The following is a 14,359-nucleotide window of genomic DNA, read 5'->3' as shown; positions in this document are numbered from 1 at the left end:
CGTCACGTATGCGATCGTCACGCATGCGCACACATATGCCCGCGCAAGGCCTCATGGTCATCGTAGTCTTACCGGGGTAGACGCAAGAGTCCCGTATTTGGGAGTGAAAAAGTTGGCAAACCTAGTGACCTCTGCCACTATCAGGTAGAGTGTGAGTCCTGCCATCAATCATCACCGCCTGACTCGCTCTTCTTACACCCAGCATGTCGTTGGCACCTCTTCCCTACAACCCCGTGCCGAAGCTGCCGCAGCCCTAGATGCCACTTACTGACACTTTGTTTTCACGGTAATCGTAAACGACAACCAGGCCCCGGCATCACACACTCCATTTTAGCGCATGTTTTATTTCTCTCTCTCTCTCTCTCTGTCAGTGGCTGTAAAGCCCCACGAAACCTGCGGTGAAAGGACGTTTGGAACCATCCCGCCGGGCGCAAGGACCTCAACGCCCCCCTCGGTCGCCGGTGGCCGCGGTGACGACCCCAGCAGAAGGGCCGGTCGGTTGTCGCAGCAACTGGTCCATCCAGCTCCGAGCGGAGCGACAGATCGTGGATCGAAGGGCTGGACGACGGGAGGGCGAGTGGTGGTGGTGTCCGTGGAGGAAGGAGAGGGTGAGGAGGTCCGTGGAAGGGGGGAGGGGTTGGGAGGAGGGTGAGGAAATATCCGTGGGAAAGTGTTGAGTGTGGAGGGAGTCTGAGGGGTGGATAACTGGGAAGGGTCCAGGGGATGTGCGGAGGACCTAGGGAGAGTGTGCTCCATGGGGTGGGGTTTGAGTGAGAGGGATGGGCCCAGGGGGAGTCCATTCGTGAGATGGTCTCAACCTATTCACTTCAGCTCAAGAAATATCTTCCTTCTTGCAATTCTTATCTCTGAAGCATCCTGGGATTTATTTACCTACCATGACGGGAGTGTGGTGGTTAAGTTAATAGAGGCCTTGACTAAGAACCAGAGATGTTGATTCAATGAATTTGAGTTGGGATTAACCTGTAACTTTGTTTTAATGTTGTGGGAACACAAGAGACTGCAGTTCCTGGAATCTGGAGCAATAAACGAACTGCTGAAGGAACTCAACAACATGCACAACACGCTGGAGCAACTCAGCAAGTCGAGCAGCGTCCGTGGAAATGAACAGTCAACGTTTCGGGCCGAGACCCTTTGACTGTTTGTTTCCACGGATGCTGCCCGACCTGCTGAGTTCCTCCAGTATGTTGTGCATGTTGCTTTGATCCCAGCATCTGCAGAGCATTTTATGCTGAAGGAACTCAGTGGATCAGGCAGCATCTGTAGAGGAAAATAGAGAGTCAGTGTTTCAAATGTTAGTGATGATGACTATGGAACTACCATGTCTTGACATCACTAATATATGAAGACCCCAACTGGTTCCAAAAGGGAAATTTTATGCCAGTTAGGAATACAAATCCACTGGAGGTCGCAGTAAGGAGGTATACAAGCAAAGTTCAAAGTAACTTTATTATTAAAGAACGTGTATGTTGCTATATGCAGCCTTGAGATTCATTTTCTAGTGGACAATCACAGTAAATAAAAGAACCACAATAGAATCAATGAAAGACTGCACCCAACAGGATGGACAACAACTCAAGCAAAAAAAAATCAAGAAACTGAACAAATTCAAAAAGAAAGAGAAAAAAATAATAATAAAGTAGTAAGCAATAAAGATCGAGACCATGAGACAAAGAGTCCTTGAAAGTTAGTCCAAAGGTTGAGGGAACAGTTCAGTGATGGGGAGATGAAGTTGAGTGAGGTTATCCCCTCTGATGGTGGCGGGGTAATAACTGTTCCTGAACTTGGTGGAGCGAGTCTAGAGGCTTGTATACCTTCTTCCTGAGGCTTCTATACTGTCTTTCTTTCAGCAGCATGAAGAGAGCATGGCCTGGATGATTGGGTTCCCTGATGTTGGATGCCGTTTTAAGAACATAGAAAACCTACAGCACAATGCAGGCCCTTCGGCCTACAATGCTGTGCCGAACACGTACTTACTTTAGAAATTACGTATGGTTACCCAAAGCTCTCTATTTTTCTGAGCTCCATGTGCCTATCCAGGAGCCTCTCAAGAGAAACTGTTGTATCCATCTCCACCACAATCGCTGGCAACCCATTCCAGGCACTCACCACTCTCTGCATAAAAATCTTACCCCTGACATCTCCTCTGTACCTACTTCCAAGCACCTTAAAACTGTGCCCTCTCGTGTTAGCCATTTGAGCCCTGTGAAAAAAGCCTCTGACTATCCACACGATCAATGCCTCTCATCATCTTATACACCTCTATCAGGTCACCTCTCATCCTCCGTCGCTCAAGGAGAAAAGGCCAAGTTCACTCAACCTATTTTCATAAGGCATGCTCCCCAATCCAGGCAACATCCTTGTAAGTCTCTTCTGCACCCTCTCTATAGTCTCCACATCCTTCCTGTAGTGAGGTGATCAGAACTGAGCACAATACTCCAAGAGGGGTCTGACCAGGGTCTTATATTGCTGTAACATTACTTCTTGGCTCTTGAACTCAATCCCAAGGTTGATGAAGGCCAATACATCGTATGCCTTCTTAACCACACACTCAACCTGCGCAGCAGCTTTGAGTGTCTTATGGACGTGGACCCCAAGATCCCTCTGATCCTCCACATTGCCAAGGGTCTTACCATTAATACTATATTCTGCATTATCTTTGACCTACCAAAATGACCCACTTCACGCTTATCTGGGTTGAACTCCAACTGCCACTTCTCAGCCCAGTTTTGCATCCTATCAATGTCTCGCTGTAACCTCTGACAGCCCTCCACACTATCCACAATGCCCCCAACCTTTGTGTCATCAGCAAATTTATAACCCATCCCTCCGCTTCCTCATCCAGTTTATAAAAATCATGAAGAGAAGGAGTCCCAGAACAAATCTCTGAAGCACACCACTGGTCACCAACCTCCATGCAGAATATGACCCATCTATAACCATTCTTTGCCTTCTTGTGGGCAAGCCAGTTCTGGATCGACAAAGCAATGTCCCCTTGGATCCTATGCCTCCTTACTTTCTCAATAAGCTTTGCATGGGGTACCTTATCAAATGTTTTCCTACTCTTTCACTGGTTACTCCTTTCCTCTTAAATAAACTTTAGGATGACTAGGATTCCCCCACTACTACAACCCTATTCTTCAGCGATTTTCTGACAACTTTGTCCACATATCTGTGTACTATTGGAATGTCTGTAGTATAATCCCAGCAAAGTTCATTTTTGTTTTTAAACTCTACTCATACAGCCTCATTTAACAACACTTTCATGATATTCTCCCTTTCTATTGCAGGGTTGACATCCTTGATTAATAATGTGAGGTTCCCTCTTATGTAACACTTTCCCCATACCCTGGAACACTGTTGCTAGTTCTACCCCTCTTTCATCTGTCACGTGACCGGGTTACCAAACCAGCAGAAATGGAATGATACGTTGGAGTCTGGTGGTACTGTAACTAAAAGTGTTTATTAGTAAACTAAGTAATACAGTACAATAAAATGCAAATATACATATAAAACAGGTTAGCAATGATATATACAGAAGTGGGGAAATATAAATCAAAATCAAGCTCTATCAAAGTCTAGGGGTAAATGAATAGTCTTATGATGATGCAGAGTTCAGTTCAGTTCGGTTTAGTTTAAGTCAAGGTGGTTGCTGTTGTACCGTTGGAGAAAGAGAGAGCGAGCAAGAGGTGAGCAGTTGCAGCAGGAAAAACCTTCTGTTGTCTTCTTGTCCTGTTGTGCTGTTGTGGTCACCGACTGTGACCCCTCTGTTCCCGGCCAGACCGTTCTTCAGTGATGAGCTTGTCACCCAGGCGAGGGTGGACACACACACAAACCCCCACCGGCCTGCCTTCACACACTGTGAGCCTCTGATCGATTCCCCCGAATTGATCCTCCAAGCCCCCACCTTCCTGTGGGTGCACAACACTCGTTCAGTGTCCAGTGGCGTGTCTGCCGGTGTCTCAGCAGACTCCCTTTTTATCTCCCCTGACGGGGTACCAGCTATCCATCATGTCCATCACCTGGCGCCTCCTTACTGTGTCAGCAGGGATCCACACAAACAGGCCAAATGTCCTTGGCGCTAAAGTCAACAATTAGCGATGAAGCCATAATTTAAATCTTTGTCTCTCTCACATCTGCAGCAGGATGCCTCTCCCCCTCTTCATCTCTCTCTCTTGTTAGCAGCATAGTTCCCAGGGGGGTCAGCTCTGGACCCCATCTCTATCTGGTTTTCTCATCGCACATAACACATTCATGTTTCTGTGATCACCGTGACATTGTATTTTCATATGATGATTAATGTTCTTAAGCTCTTACATGTCCGTCTGCTTGCTGGCGTCAAGTTAAATGCTGTCTTATTGTAACCCACCTACTTTTCCAACTTGACTTTCTTGGTTTATATTCCATATTTGACTCTTATCTCCATGCTTACTGTTCTGCAACACACACCCCTGCCAAATTAATTTAAATCTCTTCAACACAAAAGCAAACCTCCCCATAAGGATATTTGTCCCTTTCCAATTCAGGTGCGATTTGTCCTGTTTCAGTTAAGATTGCAGCAGCTTCTACACAGTCAATCAAAGATGTTATTGACTTCATTAAACATATTTTTACCATTGCAAGACCCTGCTGGACATTACAAGCTTAAAGTAGTGCGGTTCTTCCCCATCAGCGAGTTGCTGGTTGGCGGAGAAAGTGAAGGAGCTTGATTTGGTGCAGATTGTGTTGTTGCCTGCATCAGAGAAGTAGTGGAGGAGTCGGTGCATGAAGGCGGTGTGCAGTCTAACGGCGGTGATCATCTTCGTCACCTCGCAAGGCCCAGTTGGAAATTGCTAAAGTGGAATGCTACAAGTTGGATTCACAGATTTATTGTGCACTCGGGATTTTGGACTATATTCTTTTTTGTGTGACTGTATTTTACTGATACAGTATCTTGTATGTGCCTTGTGCTGTGTATGACTGTAGGTACTGTGTTTTGCACCTTGACCCCAGTAATGCTATTTCATTTGGCGGTGTTCATGTCCGGTTGAATGACAGTTAAACTTGAACTTATACCTGCATCTTCCCAAGATAGAGCAGTATTCAAAATTCTGCCGAAATCCAATATGATGGCAGGTCCTGGTTACATATTCTTGCTATTCTTCCTGACCCACGTTGGTTTCTGGTACCAATGCATCAAATTTAACATTTGTATCTGTATTAAAGTTCCTGGCACAAACAAGAGAAAATCTGCAGATGCTGGAAACCCAAGCAACACACACAAAATGCTGGAGGAACTCAGCAGGCCAGACAGCATCTATGGAAACAAGTACGGTTGACATTTCGAGCCGAGACCTTTCATCTGGACTGATGCTGCCTGGCCTGCTGAGTTCCTCTGGCATTGTGTGTGTGTGTGTGTGTTGCTTAAAGTTCCTGGGCTGCCTTGTTTTTTGTCTACTTTAATCACCCTGTCCAACACCTTCCTCTTCTGTTCCTGTGACTCTGTACAACCCACATACTATTACTCAATGATTGATGACATTTTTTATTTCAACTGCTTCTATCCCAAACTGTGTATTCGGAATCTTTTACCAGCAGTTCCTCATTTGAATCTATCTTTGAAACCTATACCTTTGAGAAATATTTAGTCACTCTTACCAATATGACCTAAATACATAGTTTACCTTATACTAATATTAAGTTCCTTACCTTGCTTTTCTGTTATATATTTAATATTAACATTTTATACAAATAGAAAATAAAGGAGAATCCCATTTTATTTATGTTATTTACTAATACCACTACACATAAACAAGTTGTCATTCATTTTGGCTGCCTGGTTAACCCAGATTCAGGATCTTCCCAGTTTCTTTTCCACCCACCACAAGCCTTCAGCCTATCCTCATCTTATTTTTTCCTTATCCAACACTCCATCTACCCATCATCCACACACTCCCTCCACTGGGTTTCCTTCCTCTACTGTTCCCATCTGCTCACCCCATCTCCTTTATTTCATTCCATGCTCCATCTTCCTTTCATAATAGATTCCATCATCTGCAGCCTCCACCCATCAGTCTCTGTAACTATTTCTACCCTCCTCCAACTGCCTACTGTCAATCCTCAGCTGGATCTACCTTTTGCTAGCCAAACTTTGTTACACCTTATTCTCTCGGTTCAGATAATGGCGATCATGCCCCCCCCCCCCCCCCCCAAACTATCAATCTGGAGGAAGGGCCTTGACTACAATCGTGACTGTTCTTTTCCTTCCACACCTGCTACCTCAGCTGAGTTCCTTCAACATTTGGTGAAGTAGTGTCAGCCGTACCTTAAAGCATAAGGTTGCTGGTTCCAGCCAAGGAACACTGCAGTTGTTAGTTCACATTAGAGAACATGGAGGAAACGGTTACACTAGAACTGGAATTAGTGATAAGTTGTAGGAGCTACAAAACCATGGTAATGATAAACTAAAATGGTTGTATTTATTGCAGCAAAGATGAATAGAGACTTAAAATATTGGAAGGAAGCAGCAACTGTGATCCTGGTTGCAGGTATCCGAAGGCATAATTTGAGTAAAAGTGCTACAAATATGCAAACCTGTCAACAACCACGAGGAAGGAATCTACCTCACAAATGCTTGGAGAATTCAGGGTATAATTATGCCTTGCTTATGTTGCAACGGAATACGAGGAGCAGTTTTTTCCCCAGTGCATATGTGTTTCCAGGAGGTCGGATAAGCTCAGTTGATTTTTCCAATGAATGGATCCAGTTGTTCCATCCTTTTTGCCAGTCACCCAACTTTAAGCTGGATACAGTCAAACAAACTGCTAGGAGGTCTCCAATCTTTGCCACAGACAAGAGAAAGCTAGGATCTCAAATACCTGCGGAGGTAGCTTTCCGTATTTGTGCCATTAGGGAAACTTTTGAAGAGACGGGTGTACTCCTTGTGAAGCCAAATCACCCTGATAAAGAATTGAACAACCATGGGGTCATACAGCTTACACAATGTAGCCAAAATAAACTTGAAAATTGGAGGCCTCTAGTACTGGAAAATGCATCAAATTTTATAAAACTGTGCAAAGAGTTGGACTGTTTACCAAATATTTGGGCATTGAAGGAGTGGAGTAATTGGTTGACTCCCACTTTTCAGAGAAGGAGATTTGATACTGCATTCTTTATTTGTTGTTTGGAAGAAATTCCTTTCACTGCACATGATGGTCGTGAAATAATTTCTCACAGTTGGATGACCCCTATTGAGGCAATAAAGCATCACCAGTCTGAGCAACTCTTTATTCCTCCTCCACAATGGTATGAGATAGGAAGACTTTGTCAATTTAACTATCTTCAAGATCTGCAGAGGTTTAGCCAAGATCGTTCTGTGGAAGGTTGTGAACGATGGCTTCCAGTCCGACTAACGGCATCTGATGGTTTTGCCACCTTGTATCCTGGGGATGAACTTTATCCTGAAAATCCAGATTTCACAGGGGAAACAGACATAAAGCTCACTTCCTCCAAATCTCTGAAAGAGATACGGCTAGAGGTTACAAGACTGCACCGGGCAGAATGCCAAAATCCATATAACTGTACTCTGTATGTGAATATTGAACCCCGATATAAACATGTGCACCCATTCAATGGTCATAGGTAAACTGTATAAGTAAGAGACAAAAAATAGTATCTGTAATAAATACAAATGTGTATTATAACTGGTGTTTATATCTGAATAAATTTTCATGTAGAAGATTGAAAGTAGTGAAACCCCTTTTTACCAGGCGTCTATAGAAACATGGCTCCTTTGCACCTTGCTAACATCCACTGGACTCAGTGGTGAGAAAACCACCTTTCTCAAAATCTATAAGTCTATGGTCGGTATGACTTGGGTCCCACCTGAACTGGGAAGTTAGGATGGCTTGACCACCCGAACCCCGATCTGTGTAAATACTGCCCCGACCCCATCCAATTAGCCATTGGGAAGAAATAACAGATCATACACTGCATACAATTGCAAAGAAAGTATATTAACAAATTTCAGCTTTATTGAAGTTAGTAGGAAAAAAAATGCAAAGAAAAGGGGCCCTTTACAGTTAACCCAGTCCACATGTGCACATAAGTTGGAGCTCATCTTGCAGTTGTCTTTAAGTCACGTGCTGGACCCACGGTCTGTGTGAGAACACACACCACCTTCCAAATGTCGCTCGAAATCCACCTCGCACAAACAGGCTCCCCCACGGGAGTATTGGTTCTCCTTGAAGCCATTTATCTGCACTAAGCACTTTGTGCAACAGGAATGGAATCCCCTGTCACCTTCCCTCCTGCCTTCTCTCAGCTCCCACCAAAAAGACTTTAATCCACACCAGTGTCCATCAGAAAAACCTCTCTACCCAACGTTCTCTAGAACCTTCTCCCAATTCCACCATCTTGATTGGCTGACACGACATTCCTAAGTTGAACAACATAGCCCCTCATCTTTAGTTCAAACCCAAACCTACTAAAAGTAGAACAGATTGCTCTTACAGAACTGCTAAAATGAGATACCTACAGCATGGGAGTAAAACTCTTAACTAGGGCATTAACACTCCCCCCCCCCCCCACCAAAAAGAATCATGTTCTCATGACTTTGAAATTTATCAACCCATCATTAACAATATAGTTTTCAAAGGAATTTTGTGATGTCAGGCCCACCAATCCATTTGTAAATAGTAGTGACATATCTCACTAGGGGGTTAGACACAGCACTCACCCCAGTGCATTATAGGCCAGCCTATCTAGGGGTCTGTTGACTCTTTTAGGTTCTCATCCTATCTTTGGCTCTTCCAGCTTCAACCACCCCTTGTGACCCTTCCTGTCTACTAGAGAGTGCCTCCCCCATCAATCATGCGTGTCCTCCGGCAGCTCAGGTCCCCTGCTCCATAACTGAACTTAACTTCCTCCAGTCTAAGCAGGTGCTGCTAAAACATCTTCAACCTCCATTAGTGCTAACCGGCGAGACCTCTCTCGGAAGGGGTTGTCCTCAGTCGCTCTAATAGTGTGGCAAGTACTCCTGGAGTGATCAGCATCAGATTCATCAGCAGAAAACACATCTTTGAGTCCCAACATCTTCTCAGTTAATCTCCTTTTCCTTTACTTGGACATTCCAGCAAATTTGGGGGTTCCTGTCATTCTAACTACTCCACCAGGAGGTAATGTGACAGGTTTTGTCTGGGTGTACCACACAATTCCTTCTTTCTGCTCATCCTGCTTAGGAGGAACTTGCACCTTCTGAAAAGCAACTCTGAACACAGGGTGAATGGACAAGGTTTTCAAAAAGTTCTCTCCATTCCCTCAGTCCATGCTCCAACGAGCCTTCTCACAATGGCAGTATTTGATCCCACAATAATGGAAGCTCCACCCTTTGTAACCAGATCCAGGCAAACCAACACTGATGTGTCAATAGTCTCACTTACTCTGACATCTACTTCCGAAAGCTCCAGCTTCAACAACAAGCGGCCAACATATTAGAACTCATCAGCGCTAAGCCCCCAAATCTCAAGGGCACTGAGGTCAATGGTAAATGCATCAAATACCGGTTGTAAAAGGATCTATGAAGCAAAGTACTTGAGAACCTGTTATCGGTATGGCTGTAGCATAGACACCTTCAATCCATATGGATACATCAGAGCTTCCTCCTGCTAAACCTTCAGGAATAGTGTTTGGTACTTTAGTATTTCCCTTAATACACTGATAGGAATGTATCCTCTCTGAAACATCAGCCCCTTCCTTTACTAGGTCCCTCTGTAGTTTTACCCTTTTTCTTCACTGTGAGTAACTGCTGATTTACTTTCTGAAGATTTTCCTGTACTTCACACTCCACTTCTCCACAGTTGTAACAGAAAATACCAATCACTTCCCTGGTCAAGGGACCCTGCTCAATGGCAGCCCTGGCCTTGGTACATCCCACATCCCAGTGGGTCCGGCTTCCTGTCACCTTGTCATGCTCGGTGGCAGTACCAACCGATATCATCCAAGGTACTTTGGCCCTCACATCTTTCACGGCATCTTGCAAACCACCCTCTTGTGTGGTATCAGGGCACTTTAGCAACAGAGGCTACTACTTAAGACTTTGCCCTGCTGACGGATGCCTTTGCTCCTCCATTGCGTTTTCCTCCTCTCTAATGTCTCAGAGTAACTCAGTAAAAGATGGAGGAGGGTGCATTTTGGGTGTCATTTGAATACTAGAACAATCACATCATGTGACAGTGCACCCTTCACAACTTGCTCCATGCTCAAGCAATTGTTCTCAGACAGCTGAATGCCCCCTTTGTGGCACAAACAGTGCAACAGCTTCTCCAACCTGAAAACGTAGGCAGACAACTTCTCTCCTTCCTCCTGAAATGTGTGCCAAAACTTCATCCTAAGATCAGCTGCACTTTCAGAAATGCCAAAAGCATTTTCCAGAGCTTGCAGATAATTAGCTGCCTTGACTAATGGATTTTCTGCCCTGAGGGAGGCTGATTTATACTAGTGCGTACGGGATATGCCGCAGCCTACGCCGTAACCCTGATTTTCAATTCTGCGTCGCTCTACGCCATAGCGAGCATGCATTGGTGTGCGCCAAAACGCTAGTTGGCAGTGGGGTTTCTATGCCACTGTGCTGAGTTTCTTTGTGAGAGACATGGATGAGGAAATGCATTTCAAACATTTTCGCATGTTGGCAGGTAGATTTGACGATGTGGTTCATCTATTTTGCATCAGTGTACAGACATGGCGGAGAAGAAGCAACCGGAAGAGCGTAGGAGGAAATGCGATACTACCAAGTGGACCAATCACAGTTGTTGTGGTCTGCGTCGCCACGTAGCGTGAGTAACTTTTCTGGAGAGGTGCACGTCACCCTACAGCGTAGGGTACAGTGTAGGTATGGCGTAGTGTACGTGGTACGTATGGCGTAGATGCGATGCACAAGTATAAATCAACCTTAATACTTTAACAGTACTTAAAACCCAAATCAACAATTCATTTGGGCTGTGGATATCCACCCCGCTCAAAGCACAAGCATTAGTTGTGGATAATCTCTTTGCACCGTACCAAAACTTAATCTCTACCGTGTTCATAATCAAGCATCTTAATCACTTTCCCGGACTCTAGTTTAAACACAGGTTTAAACACACAAACCACTTAATCAATTCTTACAGCAAATACACAGTATTCAGTGAATCAAATCCCGGACAACAGCCCCCACAACGAAACCCCTTTTTACCAGGCGTCTATAGAAATACGGCAATTAGCCCCTCGCTAACTGTCACTGGACTCAGCAGTGAGAAAACCACCTTCCTCAAACTCCATACGACTTGGGTCATTATGACCTTGAGTCCCATCAAAACCGGGAAGTTGGGATGTCTCGACCACTCGAATCCCAATCTGTGCAAATATTGTGTAAGTACTACCCCAAGCAATTAGCCATTGGCAAGAAATAACATGTCGTACACTGCATACAATTATAAATAAAGCATATTTACAAATTTCAGCTTTATAGAACAGTTAGTAGGAAACAGAAAAGCAAAAAAAAGGGGGTTCTTTAAAGTTAACCCAGTCCAAATGTGTGCATAAATTGGAGTTGTCTTTAACTGACACGCAGGATCCATGGTCTGCATGGTAGTGCACACCACCTTCCGAATGTTGCTTGAAATCCGTCTCGAACAGGCTCCCCCTCGGGAGTATTGGTCCTTTCTCCTTGAAGTCATTCACCTGTACTTAGCACCTTGTGCAACAGGGATGGCATCCTCTGTCACCTTCCTTCCTGTCTTCTCCCAGCTCCCACCAACAAGACCTTGACCCACACCAGTGTCCATCACAAAAACCTCTCCACTCAGCGTCCTCTAGAACCTTCTCCCAATTCCAACATCCTGACTGGCTGACACAACATTCCTAGGTTGAACAGCATAGCCCCTTGTCTTTAGCTCAAACCCAAACATGCCAAAAGCAGAACAGACTGCTCTAAAATGAGATACCTACAGCATAGCAGTAAAAATCTTAACCAGGGCATTAAAGTAGCAACATGCTACTGTGTAATAATTGCACAACTTTCTGTTTTCCAGAGTATTCTTGCAACTCACGAGGTCCATGATACATGGGGAAGAGAGAAGCAGATTTCCTCTAAATATCAAACAAGGATATCACAAAGGTTTTTTAAGGCAATGACAAGGAAATGTAGAAAGCAGTGACAAACCAAGACTGTTAGAGTTGGAAAGGCCAATCTCAGCATATAATGACAACTAAGAAAATATGTGAACAATTGCACCCAGAACACTGGTGTACGTTCTGATCCACTCTGTGAAAGATTAGCCTTTGTATGGAAGGACACTAGATTAAGCTGGAATTTGAATTTAGTTTAATTCAAACAGAAAAGAAATTTAAACCACCATGTTTGGGTGGCATTTAGTTTTCTAAAGATAATAGAATTATACTTGTTCAGATCTGATCATTTTCAACAGTTTTTCAGTTTATTGAACTGGAAATTCTTGCTGTGAACTGTGTCTGCCAAACTTTATCAGACTTTTCAGTACTACGCTCAGTAATACAATTATAAATAAAGTATATTTACAAATTTCAGCTTTATAGAACAGTTAGTAGGAAACAGAAAAGCAAAAAAAAGGGGGTTCTTTAAAGTTAACCCAGTCCAAATGTGTGCATAAATTGGAGTTGTCTTTAACTGACATGCAGGATCCATGGTCTGCATGGTAGTGCACACCACCTTCCGAATGTCGCTTGAAATCCGTCTCGAACAGTAATATGCTCTTTTTGGATGGAGGGAACCAGATCGAAGAATGTGCTTGAACAGCTCTTTTTGACAAATTTTTAACTTTATTTTTTAAAAGTTTTTCAAAAGCCAAATATTATATTTAGAAACATTTAATTACCATCACAGCTTTGACAGCTAAAAAAATGGAGGGTGCATTATTTTGCTGATTAGGATCATGGAATGCTTAAGATGCAACAGGAGCCTTTTGAGTCATAACGTCTGCACGCACCAAAGCAGCTCTAGCCCACCTGCTATCCCTTCTTAGTAGTCTTGCAATTTTATTTCAGTTAGCCAGTTCCCTCTTGAAAGCTACTATAGAACCTGCCCTCATACACCTGCAGCAGTGTGTGCTGGATTCCAACTGCACACTGTATGAAAGGTTTTTCCTTAATTATTTTTATTTTATACCTATGTCGTTTAGTCTTCAACCTTTCCTCAAAAGCAAACAGCCTCTCACTATCCCTTTTTATATCTTTTTATATACTACACATCTGTTAAATCTTCCTTCAGCTTTCTCCAAGGAAAACAATCCTAGCCTCTAACCTATTCTTTCAACAGCTACTCCAGGAACCATTTTTGCGAATCCTTGCTAGACCCTCATCGATATCTTCACTGCCTTGTACGTAATACTGAAGCTTAATACTCCAGATGAGGCTGGACCAGTGTTTTATAACAATTCAGCAAAACTTCCCTACTTTTATACTCTATTGATAAAAGCCCAGAATGTACAGTACATTGAGGTGTAGGGCAATAAGATCCTGGGCTTGGTAAGGTTCTGCCTAATAACTGTTGATCCCAACCAGTTTACAGTTTTACAGCATCTCTGTGCTGTTGGTGTATTGGTTTCTGCACCCGGACTTTGGAACAAGAAGTCCTGGGTTCGAATTCAGTCAGCTCCTTGCATGCTTTCCATCTGTGCTGGTTGAGCATTGAGCTAGCAACTCAGCCTCATAAAACAGATGCTAAAGAAATGGCAAAGTTGTCACCCGATGCACAAACAAGGTGCAGGGAGGTACTGTTTACCTTTACCTTCAATGCATTGACCTACCAAGCAATTCCAATCATGGTGCCTCTCTGAGGATATATCTGGCAATATATTTTGGACAGGTGTATATGCTATGAAACCCTATATAATTGAATTCCTTATATTAGAATATGGGCATTGGCTTCTGGAATGCAATGTCAGTATGAAATCATATTCAGAATGAAGCCACACTGAATGAAAATAGACTCAGTACTTTGGGAGAGTTGAGGAATTTGGGTTTGGTTCACAAAATGTTCAAATTTTTATTTCATGTATATTGTGTATGGAATTGGGCTGCACACTATAAATTGTTATTGTGGCCTGAGAACAATGCTAAAGCAGATTTCTTAGGTTGCTGGCTGATACAGGGAAACAGGAATACAAAAAACGCGCGCACACACATAATAATGTTTTTTCCCCATAATATCTGAAAAGTTTCACAGAGTGGTAAGTCTGTGTAATTGTATTTTTGCGGTCAAGATGGCAGGAGACCATTTGAGAATGGATTGGATAGATAAAAGAAGATAAAGAAGTTGAATAGATAATTGAACAAGGTGAGTAACTAT

The 14,359-nt window shown here is 43.5% G+C and overlaps 1 protein-coding gene across 6 annotated transcripts; it reads left to right on the top strand.

Annotated features, from left to right (window-relative positions):
* The first annotated feature begins 150 nt into the window (after positions 1-150).
* On the top strand, positions 151-13,072 carry nudt19 (nudix (nucleoside diphosphate linked moiety X)-type motif 19). Of its 6 annotated transcripts, XR_012100828.1 has the most exons (4): positions 151-286; positions 372-616; positions 10,726-10,829; positions 12,066-13,072. XR_012100828.1 is itself a non-coding variant. In XM_073061472.1 (3 exons), the coding sequence occupies exon 3, from the start codon at positions 6,491-6,493 to the stop codon at positions 7,640-7,642; it is 1,152 nt and encodes a 383-aa protein (XP_072917573.1). In that variant the 5' UTR covers positions 157-286; positions 372-608; positions 6,486-6,490; the 3' UTR covers positions 7,643-7,743. The 6 variants fall into 6 exon arrangements, 4 of the variants coding, with proteins under 4 accessions (XP_072917573.1, XP_072917570.1, XP_072917572.1 ...); XR_012100829.1 differs by lacking the exon at positions 12,066-13,072 and having other exon boundaries at positions 10,726-10,945; XM_073061472.1 differs by lacking the exons at positions 10,726-10,829; positions 12,066-13,072 and adding an exon at positions 6,486-7,743 and having other exon boundaries at positions 157-286; positions 372-608.
* The last annotated feature ends 1,287 nt before the right edge of the window (positions 13,073-14,359 follow it).

This window comes from Hemitrygon akajei, chromosome 11 (genome assembly GCF_048418815.1).
Source record: "Hemitrygon akajei chromosome 11, sHemAka1.3, whole genome shotgun sequence".
Taxonomy (NCBI): Eukaryota; Metazoa; Chordata; class Chondrichthyes; order Myliobatiformes; family Dasyatidae; genus Hemitrygon; species Hemitrygon akajei.
The sequence above is the reverse complement of the archived record's forward strand: the minus strand, read 5'-3'. Positions and strand labels throughout refer to the sequence as shown.